The 18,032-nt window shown below is 42.6% G+C and overlaps 1 protein-coding gene across 4 annotated transcripts in view; it reads left to right on the top strand.

Annotated features, from left to right (window-relative positions):
• MOB3B (MOB kinase activator 3B) overlaps positions 1 to 17,571 on the top strand; it is a 191,613-nt gene extending 174,042 nt beyond the window's left edge. For all 4 annotated transcript variants that reach the window (XM_025433266.3, XM_049116201.1, XM_025433267.3 and 1 more), the window contains one exon: positions 12,371 to 17,571. In XM_025433266.3, coding sequence (XP_025289051.1) covers positions 12,371 to 12,400 — 30 coding nt within the window. In that variant the 3' untranslated portion in view covers positions 12,401 to 17,571. The remainder of the gene's footprint in view (positions 1 to 12,370) is intronic.
• The last annotated feature ends 461 nt before the right edge of the window (positions 17,572 to 18,032 follow it).

The raw sequence follows: 18,032 nt of genomic DNA, 5'->3' as shown, positions 1-18,032 counted from the left end.
GTATGTAAAAATTCTTCTTCCTTGAAGCTTTTGAAATGCGTTTGATACCTATGGGATTTTTGTTTTGTTTTGTTTTGTTTTAAATTGTGGTAAAATACACATAACATAAAATTTACTATCTTAACTATTCACATTGTTGTACAACCCACACCACCATCCATTTCTAGAACCCTTTTCATTTTGAAATGCGTGCTTTTTATTTTATTTTCACATATGAACCAGGTCTTTAGGGTGTGCAACTGACGCCAGGAAAGGGAACAACAAATATGAGAGAAAAAAAGCTATCTGTTTTTATTTCTCTTTAACTGAGGCAGAACTTCCACCCACCTTGGATGCACTAGACAATTTCCCTCTTCTTTTGAGAGCAAAACATGGTGTGATGACAGTAGCACATAATCACCTTGATTGCTAAAATGTCTAAAATTGCAGCTTCATGCTAAAATATCAGCAGAACAAGTGAGGAAGGAGCCCTAACCAGTAAAGATTGCTTTAGCTCTCCGAAGCACATTCCCTTTATGCAAAATCCATGTTGTTTTCATGGCTCATTAGTTGGGAACCAGAGACTAAGAAAAGAAAGGGTCATGTCTCCTCCCATATTCTGAAAACCATACAAGTTTTGTTCTAAGGGTCTGCAGGCACATAGAGTTTATTCTTGTTTTACTACGTGTGTTCTCTTCCTGATGTAGTATCACTGCTCACCCACAACAGGAGAAACATTGGACTATTTATGGCCAGGTCAACTTTACAAGCTTGGCAGCTTGGGGAACCATTTATAATCCCATGGACTTTAAAACTATAGAGTCACCCTGGCCATTGTATCCTCAGGGTGTGATGAGGGTGCAGCCAACTTTTTCTGAAACGGTCCAGACACTAAACATTTTAGTTTGTGGGCCTTAAATAGTCTCTGTCACAAGTGCTCACCTCTACCTTTGAAGCGGGAAGGCAGCCAGAGATGATGCATAAATGGATGGGCCTGACTGTGTCCCAGTACAACCTTGATGGACATTGAAATTTGAGCTTCATAGAATGTTTCTATCATGGAATATCCTTTTGTTCTTTTTTTCTCAACTATTTAAAAATGTAAAAAACTATCCTTCATTTATGGGCCATACAAAATAGGTGTGGACTACATCTGGCCCGTGAGCTGTGGTTTCCAGTTCCCTGATGTAAAGGAAAAATAGGACTCTGCATTCCATTGGTAAAATCCAAAGATAGATCTCAGGACAAATTATTGCTCTGCCAGGTATTAACCATGGAACCATGGGCAGGCCACCAACCTCTGCAAGCTTCAGTTTCCTTATGGAGGAAGCATAATGGCTACTCCCTAGAGATGAGAGTCAAAGTGGAACCCCGAGTGGGACCCCAAGTGGGATACCAAGATCAGCCCCTAAAGCTCTCAGGAGCTTAAGCACATGTTTCATTTGGCAGTAGTCTAACTCCTAACAAGCAATCTTATTTTGCTAAAATGAAGATTCTGTTTGTCTCATGTCCATTTATTTCATTAACCTAATACTTTGTTCCTTCCAAAGGACTGGGACTGCTAAGAAGCTACAAACTTCCTAAATTATAGGCTCTCTGAGGAAGAAAATCTCTCTATGTTTTCATCAGACATAAAATAGAGGTCTTATTAAGTGATGGCAAGCTCTGTCTTGTGGTGAAGTCAGCACAGCTGAATGACTCCTATGAATTCTTTGTTTTCCTGGAGGAGGTAAATTCTTCCTCCAGGGACCCAAGCCCTGAAAGTTCAGGGCACACCCAAAATGACAAATCCTGCTTGAATGTCATTAAGTGTCAAGCCCATTAAGCTTCTCTCAGAACAAGTAAGTCTGTTCCTATAGCAGCCTACTAGACTAGAACTGCTTTACCAGTCGATGCCAGTCAATGCCTTCTGCCCCCTTATCACCCTGCAGAAAGGCCAAGTGACAAGCAAACAAGAGAATTCCTTACCCTGACCTTCCACATCCAGTCTTCAAAGATCTGCAACCTAATAGGTGGCCACTGTGCCATTTTGAAATCTGTCACATTCCTCTGAGGAAGTGGGTGCATTCAGCCATCTTTTGCTCATCCCAAAACAAGGGATATGGGTAGCATCTACCAGAAACCAGTCTAGACGTGCTGATACATGCAGGGTGTGGGAGGGAGGGAGGCAGACCCTTTTTAGTGGTGTGGACCTCAAGCCAGGCTGTGGAGGAGATGGGCAGGCAAAGATGGGAAGGAGGGAGGAGCAGCTGCCAGCCAGAAAGGCCAAGACTATGCCTGATGCAGTTAGAGGTAGCATCACTTTGAGCAGGAATCAGGTTGGATGCACACATTGTCATGGTCAGGAGCTCATGGTGCACCAGCAAGAAGGATGGCATGGGCCCGACATGGTAACTCCATCTGCAGAATAAGTGGATGGTGAAATGCACAGAGTAGCAGAATGGGGCCTGGCGGGGCTTTGGCAAGGAGATCTTGAGAAGCGCAGTGATGATGAAACATTTTGATTCATGCGTTTGCTTTCCTGATGCCTGGTAAGACAGCCTGTCTCCATATGGAGTGTGTCTATAACCCATCTCCTGTGGTTCAGTGAGAGAGTTTCAAAAATGTGCAGCCCTGCCTTTACGAGAAGCAGTATAAATCAAGAGACTGAATATGTTTACATAAAGTAACTTATTTTTAATGCTTGCAGGATTTGGGAAGAGAAGAGCAGTTTGATTCTTGTATCATATGAATAAATATTCTCGGTGGGTGGCAGGTCTGTGTGTTTATCTATCCATACATATGTATACATGTACTTGGGGGCGTGCATATATGTGCACACATTCTCACACACCACACACACACACACACCTCCGTTGGAGAACGCCCTCCGTGTCACTAATGTAGGCTGCTGTTTAGGAACAGAATTAATCAAATAAATATTTTTCTTTCCTGTTTAGGGAGGTCTGGCCTGCCATGTTTCTATTTTTATTTCTTTTGGCTTATTTGCCACCCACATTCTTAAAAGAAAGCAGAAAGAACAGTTTTAATTCCTGTGTGCTGGTTGGATCCCATGTATACTTTTTTTTTCCCCCATGTATACTTTAAACCGGGAGAATTCTTTTAAAAATTCTGTAGCTGGCTGCCCTGCCTACCTTACAAGAATTCAGACTTTGGAATGCTAGCAGGCCCCTGACTGTGGGCCTCCCATGAATGGTTCCACAGGCTATGTCCCTGTTCCTGTGGCCAGCGCTGGTTTTGTATGCCCTCTGACTCAAATACACTCAACCTCAAGGACATGCAGGTATCAGGGAAGATGTGTTCACCACAAGGCCTTGGGATGTTGTGGACTGGTTAGGAAGACTGGTCTTCCAGGTTCCCGCCTTGCCTACCCTCATTCAATCATAGCAATATGATTGAATATGCTATGACTTTGACCAATATGACTTTGACCAAAGTCTTTAACCTCAGTTCCCTTATCTGTAAAATGAGGATAATACTACTAAGACTGTTGTAAGGACTGAATGAAATAATGAACATCCAGCCAACATTGAGCACAGCATCTGGCATAGAAAAAGTGCAAAAAGGGATAGATACTACTCTGTTAGGACCACAATATGCTTTTATTGACTCATTGAGGCTCTTAATACCATGGCCCCATCTTGTTCATTCCATCTTTTGTGACCTGACACTACTTCATTCATTCATTCATTCGAATTAGTTATTAGTATAAAGCCTTATTCCAAAAATAATTTAAGGCGTCAGGTATCAGCTTCCCATTGGAATTCTTTCAGTTCCCATTAAAGAGACACATCTACTAAGAAAAATTGTTTTAAGAAAATATTTAGGCCCAATGCTTGATCTTCGCACAAGATGCCTTCTCTTAACTCCCTGGTCAGTTTGCCCTCCTGAACAGAAGCTCCCTGCCAGTGGGACCCTGGAGAGAAGCTGCAGCATCCTTCTGGTTTCAGAGGCCCTGAGGGTGAAACAAGTGCTTGGAGCTGGGGAGATCCGAGGGAGGGTGCCAAAGATTCTCTAGGGTGGACTTAAGGGCTGCGGTCCTGAGACACAGCAACCTCCCTGTGACCGGAGGGCAGGCAGGAGCTGCTCACCACCACAATCCTCCCCACCCCCGTTGTTTCCACTGTCAACAGTCCAGCTTTCCTACAGGGAATGGGCTGGAGAGTAGATGGAGTATTTTGCATTGGCTTGTTTGTCTTCTCTGCCCTCGTGTTCAGGGGATTTCCCTGCAGCAAGCAGCCTACTGGTTTTCCTGCGCTCTCCCTCGAAGTGGGACACTGCCCTCTGAGCAGAACTGTACTGCATCCCCGTCTGAAGGAGGAGAGCTAGCTGCCGGGCCACATTCGTAGCAACCAGTTTTAGGGGCACTGGGATCCTCTTTCTCTCTTTTCCTTTCCCTAAGTCCTGGCCCCTTTCTGTGAATCACACCACCTCCCATTGAGGCGGCTAGTAACCCTCACAGACCTGGAAGCAGAACATGGAAGAGTGAACAGGAGTGTTCTGGGCAGAAGGAGGGAATGGGGCTCTCCATGCAGAAGAAACAAGCGCACAAAGATGCAGAAACAGAAGCAAGGTGTGTGCAAGGCAGGAGAGAAGAAGGAAGTAGATCTGACACAGTTGACTGTCTCTTTAACTTGCTGAGACTATCTGGTAGGAGATGGAGAGGAGCGGAAGCACGTTTTATGCCTCTGGATTTTCAACAGCACTTTTCCAGCCAGCACTGTTGATGGTACCAGTGGGAATTAGAGCGTGTGCTTCTCCACCTTCCTCTGTGGCTGCATACTGGAATCACAAGGCAGTGTGGTATCACAGGAAATTCGGAGTCCTTCAAACTGAATGATTTGGAGACAACATCTAATGTTGATTCTTACACTCTAAAGCCTTCCTCTTCTGAGTCAACAGCCTCTGGAGCCACACCTGCCCATTCCAGGAATTCTTCCTCATAGAGTCACAGTGCCTTGCTGAGTCCTGGTCCCTGGCTACGGCCAGAAATGACCTCAGGCTGACCCACGTGCTCTAACTGACTTTGGTTCTCACTCCCTTGTTCCTCTAGGAAAACTGCCAGTTCCCAAGGGACTTGCTTTTTCTACCAGTGGGTTAGATCTGGAGATAAGGAAATAGCAAATGATCTGCTTGACCTCCAGGGTAGGAACAGGACCTGAGGGAAATGGGTGTTGGTAGGAGCTGAGAACCCTGGAGGGGCAGGGAGATTGCTGTGGTTCTAGTGAAATCTTGGCTTAGACACCACCATCATAGTTGTTGGGAATGGAGGAGAGAAAAGGGCAAGACCCCTGACAGAAATAGAATTTCCAAGATGGTTAACATTTTCAAAGCACTCGCTTTCCAGGGGGAAGAAAAGAATAGCCAATAAGAAAAGAAACAAATTGATAATATGGATACAACTTGGAGATTTTCAAGTCTCTAAAAAATGGAATTTGTAGGATGAAAGGCACCGCAGAAAGCTTTCTTTCTGAGCTGGCCAACACCCGCAGAAACCCCCCCTCACTATTGGAAATGAAATTCTTCCTGTTATGTTCCCCGTACCCTTAGCCTCCAGTCCAGCCAGAAATTTGACCCCTGTACTTCATGCTGCAGTTCAAACCCATGTTCCCAAGTGTGTTGGAGAGGAGACTGGGGGCTGATGAGAGGCCCAGCGTGGGGGTGCTCCAGCCTGGGGCAGGTCACTGGGGGGCTGAGGCCACGCTGCTGGGCAGGGAGTGGTCCAGGGAGCAGTTTCTAAAGAGTGCCACACCTGACGGCTTCATCCTGGTGGACTCACCAGTCTTCTGCGGTGTTCTTTCAGCAGCCATCACCTTAACATACTGCCTTCTAAATGTGTTGGTGAAGCTCCGTTACTGGAGAAGGCATCTGTGTGTGTGCGCCCGTGTGTGCACACATACGTGCTTGAGCTCTCTTAGCTGAGAGGCAGTTTACTGCCCTCTTAGGGCCAAATCTAACACTAAGTTGTGTACTTCCAACTATCCCATTTTAAGCTACTGGGTTTTTAATGGTGGCCAATGAGGAGAGGGTCATTTCCAGAAAGTTTTAAGCCCAGTGTTCTCTCCTTACCACACTTCAGAGCCCTCTACACCCACCTTCCATTCATCTCTTTGTGCTCCCCTTCTTCCTTAGTTATTTCTTTATTTCCAATATTTCTTCCTCCTCTTTCTCCTTCCTGTTTCTCAGAATTAGCCGAGTTGGGGAACTTAAAACAATAGGCTTCAGGGTGGTGGTGTTATAGCATCTCTCATCTCTCATCCTTATATATGTTGAAACTCTAGAAAAACAAAGGACTCACTGCTTTTATATCTCACCCCAGTGAAGAGATGCAAACTATGTTTTCTCTTTGTTGGCTTATTTTTGTTCTTGAGTCCACCCGGGTGCAAATCCTGATTCTTCTACTTGTTAGCTATGTGAATGTGGGCAAGTTATGTCACTTCTCTGAGCCTCCTTTTCTTCAACTGTATAATAGAAAAATGCCTACTTCAGAGTTTTGAAAAAAAGTGTACAAAATAAACATAAGTGCCTCTACCGTAGTAGGTACTCAGCACCTATTTCCCCCCACCACTCATTTTCCTGGATCTGTGGACCGAACCATTGTTTTTTCTTCATTGGGTTTTAGTCTAATAAATATTTTTTCAATACCTGGTAGGTGTCAGGCCTAGTGTACCAGGGTCCAAACAGACATAAGATAGGTTCATCTCTTCAATGGCATCCCTGTGCTGGAGCCAGAAAAGTAATAAACTTTCACAGAACAATGGTGAAGGGTGCTGTGGCCACTACAGAAAACCAGAAGAGGAACACCAAAGACTCCCCAGGGATGGGGTGAGGAAGGAATTGGGAGAAGGTGCCCCTGAAGAGGCCACACTGGGCAAGAGCCTAACGTAGGGTGGATTTTACCTGAAGTACACTGAGCCAACTCGAAGACATCCTTGTTTACACAACTCGCCTCTCTCAGTTCAACACCAAGTGTCCAAAGCCTACAGGCCAGCAGTCCTAGCTCTGCCACTAATTATTTGCACCACCTCAGTCTAGTCACCACTCTCATAATCTGGATTTTCAATCTCTGAAATGAAGGTCTTAGACTAGACAATACCTAGGCGTCCTCCAAAATTTACCAGTAATCTGTGATTCTCTGATCATGCTACCATTTTTTGGAGCTTGTTTTACGGTTTCTAATGTTAACCTCATAAAATTGCCATGCTAAAATGATGACTGACACCTAGTAGATATCAATGTTTTCCCTTTATTTTATGTGAAAAGTAGATCATTAAAATGTGTGATGGATTGTATGGTAAGCTACAAGTCAGTTGGACTCTGGTAGCCACGGCTGGGTCAGAAATTACTTATGTGACCCAGAATAACTCATTTTACTTCTCTTTGTGACCACTTACTCCCTGACCTCTACTACTAGTTCTAAAAACAGGTAAACTGAAAGATAAGAGTAAGTTTAGACTTTTAGGTTCACGCAGGTTTGTTGTACAGATATCAAATACTTGTTGATATGGCTAAGAGCTATCTCTTCAGTTTGAAAGTGTTTAGATAGAACAGAAGAGCTTGCATATCTTATGTAGAAGATATGCTGATTTCATCTACCACCCCCATTCCACACAAAAACTAGCCAAAAGTCATTTTAACTTTATTTCTAAAACTAAATATGATTTCAATATGGAGGTTTGTCTACTTCTATTTTTGTTGTTATTTTTTTAATTAGTAGAGCTTACTAGAAGAAAATTACATGTGTATTAAGAATATCTCAAAGTCTGGGATCCCTGGGTGGCGCAGCGGTTTAGCGCCTGCCTTTGGCCCAGGGCGCGATCCTGGAGACCTGGGATCGAATCCCACGTCAGGCTCCCGGTGCATGGAGCCTGCTTCTCCTTCTGCCTGTGTCTCTGCCTCTCTCTCTCTCTCTCTGTGACTATCATAAATAAATTAAAAAAAAAAAAAAAAGAATATCTCAAAGTCTAAGAGGACATGCAAAGGGCAAATGTCAGGAAGAGAATACATACATCATTTCATTCACCCAGAGATAAACTTATCACATTAGACTCATATTTTGTTTATATTTTTCCCAAGATAATTATATCAAACTTTATATACTATTAAATGACTTGACCAAAATATTTCTCATCATACACTAATATACAACAAAGTTGTAAGGGCCTTCACAGATTCAGGCCAAAATGAAATGATGAATTCCAGTGCTGGTAGTAAGTGATATGATATGTGTGTGCAACGTGATAGGGGAACCCAAGCAGGGAGCTAATGAACTTTCTGGGAGCTGACAGTTAGATCTTGAAGGATGAATTTGCCAGGCATAGAAGAGCAGAAAGCATTTTCCAAATAGAAGAAACAGCTAGAAAAACTCCTAGAAATCTTGATAGACCATGTCCTGTTGGAAACAGGGGAGGAGTGCAGTTCGCCTGGTGGGTGGGGTACATGAGTGGGTGGGGGTTCATCAGGAGGTGAGCAGAAGGAGGTGAGTCTCTGTTATGAACAGCTTTGTTTGCCAGGCCCTAGAGTATGGAATTTGTTCTGTTGACAGTGGGGAACCAGGGACTTTACAAAATCAATTACTGCCTTACTTAAAGCAAATAATACTGAGTGAGCTAACCAAAACCCAGCTTTACTCTTTCCTTAAGGATGGATTTTTTAAAATCCAGGTGCTTAAAAACATCTTCCTATACAAGCCAAAAATAGTCTTAATGAACCTTTCCCAGAAATTTCTCATCACCTCTGTGGAAGCTTTTCGAGCACCTTTTCGAGTTGTTTAGTGGTCTGCCTTAATACACATTGCATTTAGATCAGTCCTACCATGGAAAATTCAGTCTTAAAGAACAACCCGGGTAGATATGTTCAGGCCACTCTCCATGATAGGAAGGAATGTGTTTGGTTCCCCTAGGTGACTTCGGGAGGGCTTTGATGATGACAAAAGCTGTGGAAGCCAATATTGGCTGGTTTTTTGGTTTCAGGGGTTTTTCCAAGAAGCACCAGTTGTTTCTTAACCAGCTCGTTTGCGCCACCCAGTGGGAAAGTGCTAGAATACAGCATTGAAGAGTGGATCTAACTGAGCTGTTCTTCCTGGTAGGATCTGGGAATTCCTGGTCTATTTCAGCCGTTCTTTCCCTATAAGAATGTTAGGAGACATCCTCGTAAACAGTTTCTCTCCTTCATTTGGAGGTGAGAAAGCATTTGCAGTGAGGAAATCTCCAGTGCTGGCTTTTCACAGACTAACTCTATGGCTTTAGATAAGTACTGTGTCCTTTTTCAAAGTGTTTCCTTGTGTGTGTGTGAGTGTGTGTTTAGCTCTTCCATATTCCTAGTGTCTATAGTATTTTAGAGGCATAACTGTTTTAGTATTTACCCTGTGCACCCATAATTCCAAGTGGCATCAGTTTGGGTAATGAAAAAAATATCTTTAAGATTTTGAAAATCCAGGAAATACTGCAACCATTTATAATTAATATGTGTCGATATCATCTGCATGTAATGTTCATAAGAATGTCTCAGAGGCTTTAAACCACAAATCACGTGGTGTGAGTGGAAAAAGCTGGCTTTTGCACTCAGACCTGAGTTTAAGTCCCACCCCTGGCACTCTCTGTGTGACTTTAAGAAGTTACTCTGTCTCTGAGCCGTGTATCAATGAGCATGGCCAATCTCATTTCACAGGATTAATATAAGAGTTATGGGATGTAGTATCTGCAGAACTTCCCAGGGGGCACCGGGAGTAAGGAGTAGCCACCCTCTGTTGGGTGGAAGTGACAATTACTGGTCAGTCTCTGCAGCTTACCTGTTCTACTTCTGCCAGTCACTTCTGCTCTGAGGCCTGGATTCCTCTGCTGTCAAATGGGGTCATGGTTCCTTCTCTTAGAATTTCACAAATAGGATGATATAAGATATAACACCTCTCCTGCCCCCAAGCACCTGGCTTCATAGGTATTTCACAAATGCTAGTTCCTTTCTTTCTAAAAGTATTAAACCATTGCAAATAATGACAGGATTGGTTAGAAGGCCAAAATGTCTTCATCCCATGATCTTTCTCCCCCACCCAGTTGCCTCTCTTGCTATCTCAAATACTCACACACATGCATATTTGCATTCTCACCTTATTTTCCCCATCTTTGTCATCAAAAGTTAACCAAAAGCATGAGAATTTTTGGAAGCTTAACAAAGGGACAGAAAATTCACTTTAAGATTGCCATCATTCTTTCCATTCCTCACACCAGGTGCGTGGGTCCATACTTGAGCAGTTGTGCCTTTACCTGTCTTCCCACATCACTGCCCCCTTCTGGGCTGGCCCCTCTGCTCCAGCCAAAGCAACACCAGTCCATGGAGGGCTCCACCTCGGCCCCCGTTCCCCCTGTCAATCTTGTCCCTTTCTCCCCACCTCACTCATCAGACTCCTCCTTTAAATTTTGGGGTCCATCTAAGTGCATACATTACCAGAGAAGTCTTCTCAAGCCTCTTCTTGCCCTGACATGAAGTAATGGTTGCCATGTGTGTGCCTCTGAGGAGAAGGAATTAATACGTATCGAGTCCGGGCATATTTTAATACTTTTAACCTTCCCAGTCCCCTTCTCAGGTAGTATCACTGTTCCATTTTACAGATGAGGAGACTGAGGGCCCATTCAGTGCTTCATTAAACAAACATCTATTGAGTATCCGTTGCCAGGCACTGAGAATAGAGCAGACACAGCTCCTTCCTTTGTGAGTCTTACAGGATCTTGACATGGGATGGATCCAGGAGGCAGGAATGAAAGAAAGAATAGACTATTCCAGTTGTGAAGAAGGGTGCTATGAAAGGCAGAAAAGAGGGATATGCTCTATCTCAGAGCTTAGGGAGGAGATCCCTAAAGAAAAGGCATTTCTGCTAAGACCTCAAGACTCAGGAAGGTCACACACAGGGAGGGAGGTAGTGAGGGAGAAGTGGGCTCTGACTGTGGCTGGCATTTGGAGCTACCATGCCTCATGGTCTCCTTTCCTCTAAATATTTGCATTGGTGCCACTGTGTTTTAGGTTGTGATCTACGTGTCTGTCTGATAGATCGTAGCTCCTTGCGAACAGCAACCTCATCTCCCAGGCACCTGATACATAGTAAAGGTCATGAGAATAACACATTGGTATGGTTTTCTAATAGAGTCTCTAAGCACCTGGCATTCCCATTCTCAAATTCCTTTTACTCAGATGTTTTCTATTTTATAGGCTGGGGTGATCCGGGGTCAGCATGTGAGAGATGTGGCAGCTGACATCAGCTCTGCAGTAGGTGGAGCTTGAGAGCAGCTCACTCATCTACATAAAGTGAAGTTAAAAGTGTCCTCCCAGATGCTTCATGGCACAGGGCTCCTTACCAGTCTGCTCTCCAGGCCATTCTTAGAGATGAAAGTGGAGTGGCTGCCCTGTGCCAGGCACTGTGTTGGGTCATGTAGTGACCCCATGGATGTTGCTTTACTTGACATGCAGTGGCTCACAGTCCAGTACGGCCCACAGACATGTCCATAGCCCATGTACACACACACTTACAATCCAGCTCGTTGGAGGCAAGACTCCAGGCCAGCACTGGTGGAAGAAGTGGCTAACTCTGCAGTGTCTGGGGCAGGAGCGTCAGAAGGTCTCCCAGGCATCTTGAAAGTCATTTTGCCTGAGTTGGGGAAAATGAATGGAATTAGCTAAGTAAAAAGGGCAGGATATGGTGGGAGTAGGCCACAGGCAAGGGTCTCACCTATGCAGAAGCCCAGAGAAAGATAAAAGATGACACATTTGGGATCTGCAAATGCTCACAGGGGCCCAGCAGGTGGTATAGATGAGGGAAAGGCCAGGTGGATGCATGTCGGACACAGTGGTATATTTTTCATGCCCATTAACAGGAGTCCTCCCACCTATTTTTCTTAACTTACACCCACTTCATTTTTCCATCTTTGTTTGGAAGGTAGGTAAAGTGAAACTGTTCACTTCTATAAGAAAAATAGCCATCTAAACCCAATGATTGTATCAATCAGTAAGTGATATTTGGCACCTGTTGGGGAGACAACTGGGAGTAGTAGGGACTGGGGCCAACTGGAGAGTATATTCTCCATCAGAAGAGGACACCTGTTCTTCAACTCCAACTGTCTGGTGGCTCCAGATCTTGCAATTTTTCCAAAAAAAGGTGAGCAACCTGGAGTTTTGGCAAGTTAGCCAAGTTTTTTTTTTGGTTTGTTGTTATTTTTAACATTGCTTGATTAAACCTGCAGACCAAATGGAACACATCTGCATGCTTATCCAACCTTATCCATGGGCCATGCTTGTGATTTCTTGTTTCAAGGTTCCAGAGGTTATGAGGGTATTTTTAAAATCCTTCAACAAGTCATTGCTTATAGTTATTCCTAATTATCCTTCTCTCCCTGCTTTCCAGAAAGAGATGACGAGCAGGATGTGTCACTAACACCCCACCTTACTTTCGGAAGACCAGAGGAAAGCTCTTTCCTCCTGGAGTCCTGAGAAGGAAGACCTCCCTGGCTGAAATGGCACACCTACTTCCAGGAGCAGGAGAGGTGGAGACAAGCGGTGATTCCTGAGAGACGTTCCCCACTCACGCTGTGTGCTCTTAACCCTCCGAGTGCTGCTAGCCACGACCTGTGGACCTGACCACAGCGTGCAAGAAGGACTGCCCACCCCAACCCCTTCTGGCTCTCAGTTGCCCCAAGGACGCCTCTGCACTTCTGTGTGCGTCGCAGCTCTGCCTGTGACCTGCTGCCTAAGCTTTACTGGAATTCAGGTTTTGAGACTGAGACACTTATTTGTATTTTCCACTTCGGTCTTGTCAACTGGCCAACTTTTCTGTAATGTGTTTTCTAAGTACCAGGTGAATTTTGGAACTCTGGATGAGCAGCAAGTTTTTCTATAACAAGTCTTCCTTTCAATGTTCCCACCCTGATCTGATGCCGTGGTTTAACTTCATGCGGAGCCATATAGCCATGACAGATCTAAGACCCACCCTACAGCCTCAACATGATTTCCCTATTAGGCATTTTTATCAGGGACCCCTCCATGACCCCGAACAAACTTTAACTACAGGGAGGAGACCGGCCACTAACATAAAACTGACGAGTTACCAGTTAACTCTGAACAGAATGTGTTTTTTATAACCACACCATTCCTGTTTCTTCTATTCAAGATACTTTCTTCCTGTTTCCCAGATGAGAGGAATAAAAGGAAGTTATAAATGACCAAGAATGATCAGCAGAAGCCCTGAGCCAGATAGATTAGTGCAGTGTTTGTTCTTGACCAAACGGTAGGGAATTGTGGCTGTCTCTACCTAATACTAAAATTTCACTTTAAAAAAAAAAAAAAAGAAGAAGAAGAAGTGCAATTGGTTATTTGGTGCACATAGCTCAGACAGCCAGCTCATTGACTTGTAGCCTTCCCAGCTGGCCCTCTGACCTCCTACATCCAGCCCGTGTTTTCTTTCTCTTCCTCTGTACTACCCCCTCCCTGGCTGGTTTGTATTATGGCACAAAATTAATTTCTGCCCCTGTGATTGTGCCACAGTTGCCAAGGTAACAGTGGAACTGGAGCTAACTTCCTTCTTCCATTCCCTCCCGGTTTTCCCATTCCAGTAAACAGAATAACACATTCTGTGTTACATCCTGCCTTTTGAAACCCAAGTGAGTCTTAGTGGAAGAAACAGTTGCCTTCTCTGCTTCATTCGTGAAACTGGTGATGGTCCTGAGAGCCTGTGACTAGGGGGTGATAATACTCCCAGTGATCATTTGAATTTGACAAAATAGCAGTTGGTGGAGGGAAGTAGATAAGAATGTTTTAGTGTATTTTAATGTAACACCGATTAAAGAATAACTAAACAACTCTGATTTCGTTTCATTATATGTAACGCGTTAAAGCCATTCATGGCTGCCACAAGAGCCGAGAAAGCATGAGATTTTTTTGTCCAAAGAAAGGGCTGACCCAGTCTGGGCACTGTGGCATCCTGTCCTAACCCAACAAACCATCCTTTGCTTCCGATCTTGTCAAAGTCGTCTCGTGGAATCCAAATGCTGCTACCTCTTTCCATATTGTTGTGTTCTGGTCAAAAACAAACATACCCTCTTCCCTTTTTTGGCTTCCTAAGATAACTCTGAGAGGACAAGATAGGCAAAGATTCTTCTCAGCATCATCTTTGGCTGAAAGAATATCTGACTGTCCTAAGGATCCAGAGAACAAAGAAATAAGACCCCCTATTCCCAACCTATGCAATACACACGCAGTAAGCACTGCAGGGGAATGTCCAGCTGAGGGACAGAGAAATAAGTGACAGCAGGGAGCCCAGGCTCTGGGAACAACTCTGAAGCTTTGCCGCCATGGAAAACCACAGGATTTTAGCATTAAAAAGTTGACCATGTTCCTGCATTTCAATGATGCCTAATCAAGCAGGATGCTGGATTCTGAAGACATTTGTTACTAATTCTTTTTAAGGTTCTTTTCTATTAACTGTTTGTGTGTATGAAATTTCCATTCAATGTAAAAGACCGAATATTGTTTAAACTTCTTGGCACAATTTCCTCCTGGTTATATTTCTAATTACATTAATCAACTCTTCTAGGATAAGTTCTGGCAAACTGCTCTTATTTTTTAATTAGAGTATTCCTATTCCTGCAGAACTTTGTTTGGCAAATTCTAAAGAAAATTATCACAGGCAATTTTTTATCTCTTTGACCTGACTACATCCTAAGTACATCTCATTGCAGAGGGGGATCTGAGCTCCTGGCAATGCTTCAAGTACCTCCAGCTCTCTGGCTTTGAGCCTGACATTCTGCTTCTTCCTCCTCACCTGACAGGCTCTCCTTCATTTCCCACTTTTTTTTTTTTTTTTTAAGCTGGGTATTACATGTCTCCACCAGCTGTTTTTTTTTTTTTCATTTTATTTTGAGAAGTTTCAAAGTGGAAATTTCAAAAGAAAAGATTACGATGAACATTCATGTCCCCTTCACTTATGTGCATCAGTTGTTATCATTTTTTTAATTATTTACTTTTTCCAAATATTTTCTCTTTCTCTCGGGAAATATACATTCTTCTAGGTGAACCATTTCAAAATATGTTGCAGACATCATAAAACCTTAAAAAACTTTGTCTATTGCCCCCAAAATGTTTATAGCTTTTGATATTGTTGTTTATCCAGGATCCAATTAGGAATCACACATGGCATTTGTTGTCATTCTCTTTAGTTAATGGGTTAGAGTTCTTCTGTATGTATGTGTGTGGCATGGTGGTGGAGTGTGTGTGTTGTGTGTGCGATGACACTGACATAAAGGAGTTCAGGCTGTTTTTTTGGTAGAATGTTTTACAATCTGGATTTTTTTTCTGATTGTTTCCTCTTTATTAGACTCAGTTAAACTTTATTTTTTTTTATTTAGGAAGAATACTACGTAAGTGATGTTTCCTTCCTATTGCATTTATCAGGAAGTATATAATGTCTATCGTCTCTTGTCATGATATTAAGCTTGACCAGTGGGTTTAGGTGTTGTCTGCCCGATTCATTCATTTTAAAGGTACATAATTCACTAGGAAGCTCTGAAATTCAACATGCACACGTTTTATAGAGTTTGAGGCTGTGCACATGTGCATTCCTTTCTTCATATTCTCAAAGCGGTCCACAGTCTCCAAAAGATTATAACCATTGCAGTTAAATGATGTAACAATGATAAAGGATTCATGACTTCCTGTTTAACAGAAGGAACAGTAAGACGGGCAGGACATTAGTATGCTAGCTGATGAGAAATTGTGCGGTCCCTGTAGCCAGAGCTGAAATATGTTTTTCGTTTTGTTTGTTTGTTTTTTGCTCCCATCCTCAATGACTTCCCATTCAGACCCATGGTTTATTTTAGAGAGCATGCATTCTCAATGAAGGTGATTATTCAAGGGTGCAAAAACTGTGGGGTTTTTTTGGTGAGGGAAGGAATCTTAGAATTTACAATGGGTTGTGGCCCTTCAGGGGGCCATAGTACATAAACAAATATAAAGTGTATATGTGGTATTAAAGTTTCATGAGGATCATTAGGAATAAAATTTCTTTAAAAACTCCTTAGGATGATGATAATAAAAAAGGTTGAGAAATACTCAACTAGAGTCAGATTCTGCCTCTTAGGTGTTCATTCTCTCTTCCTGAGTGTTTTCTCATTTCTAAGAGCTAGGATGAGTGGAAACAACTTCAAGAGCTTTCTTAAGCTGTTCCTTCTACCCTCCCAAACCATATCAGTCACATTCCCACGGAAAACCCCATTCTCCTCTTGAAGACCTCAGGCAGAGACATTCTACAGCATCCTTTGGTATACCGCAGTGAACACTTTACATCTGAATTCCTTCCATTTAGCCTGAGCCAAACTACTATCTTTTCATCACACCTTTCCTAGTGTCTCACATTAAGAAAGATCCAAAGATTATCTAGGATAAGAAGAAGCATAATAAATGAGAGCCTTATTGGCAGATCCAGTAAGTATGTGAAGACTGTTACCAAATGTCCTTCAGCCTTCTTTCCCTTTGGCTCTCCCATGGGCAGAATTCTCCTGGAAGCCTTCTTGCTCTTGCTCCGTTGCTAACATTTCTGCCATTAATGTTCATTTGAGCCCTTTCCTGGGCTTTCCATGTCACTGTGTGTTATGGATGTAGCCAATAGTGAATGTGTAAGAAATTATCGCATACTTTCTCCAAACTCTGTGTGGTGTCTTTGCTAAGTCCTGACTTGCATTTATAAGTTTTCTTTTCTATTTGTCCGTGCTAAATCCATTTTGATTTATCTTCCTGAGTTTCCTTCATTTTTACCTTTAATATTCCTCATCCAATCACTCTGTTTTGTTTTAATCCCTTCTTTAATTGGCAAAGCGTTAGGAGACTTGGATGGAGTGCCTCTCATTTTTTGGTGGTGATTTAAGCCAAATCGTCATCTGGTCATTGATGGAAGCATGTCATTCCCTGTGGTCTCTGACCTTCTATGACTTCCACACCCCATGGGTATCACACTGTAAGTCAAAGAAATATCATGGGACAAGTATAGCTATGTCTTCAAGAAGTGTGTATAAAGGCAAAATCATGAGAAGGAGCCAGATGTGTCACTTAGATAATACTGTTGTCATTTGTGCTTGGATCATTTTGGTCCTTGAGAGTGAGAGTGAGAATCTAGGTGATTCTCTCCTAGAATTAGCCAAACAAAGTACTTTGGAGATAGAAAGTTCTTTCCCTGCTTTAAAAAGTATGTCAGCAACCAAAAACTTATAACAGATTGTTTCCATCTGGATGGTTATTAATTCTGGATAGGAAGTTTTTGATGAATAAATAAGGATTTTTGTAACTTTCAAAGGGGAGACTCCATTTCTAATCTGACATTTAAACTGTATTACTAACTTTTAGTGTTCTAATTTCAAGGTTTTCCTGTATCTTTTCTAATTGCATCAGAAAAAATGTATACCATATTTAATTCCATTTGTGATTAAGTGTTTGACTATAAGAACAAACTAATACAATTATATAAATTAGAAAAGCCAGAGGAAATGAAAGGATATTTATGAAATCAGTTCATGTGAGCTTAGGATTCAAATGTCACAAATAAAAGACACATAACCATCACCTACCTGTTCCGTCTTTTTCGTGTGTGCTCAATTAATTTCTTTCACAGTAAGTTTTTAATCCTGCAGTGGTCTTGGAACAGGTAAATGAAAAGAAAATGGTTAATTCTACAAACAATAATTCAAAATGTGTTGAGAACACACAGGCATGTATTTGTATTCTAACAGGAATTCCTTTATACTTTTTAGATTCTCCCAGGAGGGAACAGCTTGCATATAGTTGAAGTGCTCCACAGACTGATGTTGTACATCTCTTCTTGCAGTAGGAGTCAATATTAAATTTGATAACAATCTAGCATGTAAATATAATAAATCCTGGCTAGAGAAATAGCTCCTCAATCAGAGGAAATAAACCTGAATTTTAAATTCAGGTTCGCCACAGCCTTCCTTTTGAGACCTTGAGAATTTAAATGTTCTGTGCCACAGATTTCTGAACTGCAACGGCTTATAGATTAGTTCCTG

This window comes from Canis lupus, chromosome 11 (assembly GCF_003254725.2).
Source record: "Canis lupus dingo isolate Sandy chromosome 11, ASM325472v2, whole genome shotgun sequence".
Lineage (NCBI taxonomy): Eukaryota > Metazoa > Chordata > Mammalia > Carnivora > Canidae > Canis > Canis lupus.
The sequence above is the reverse complement of the archived record's forward strand: the minus strand, read 5'-3'. Positions and strand labels throughout refer to the sequence as shown.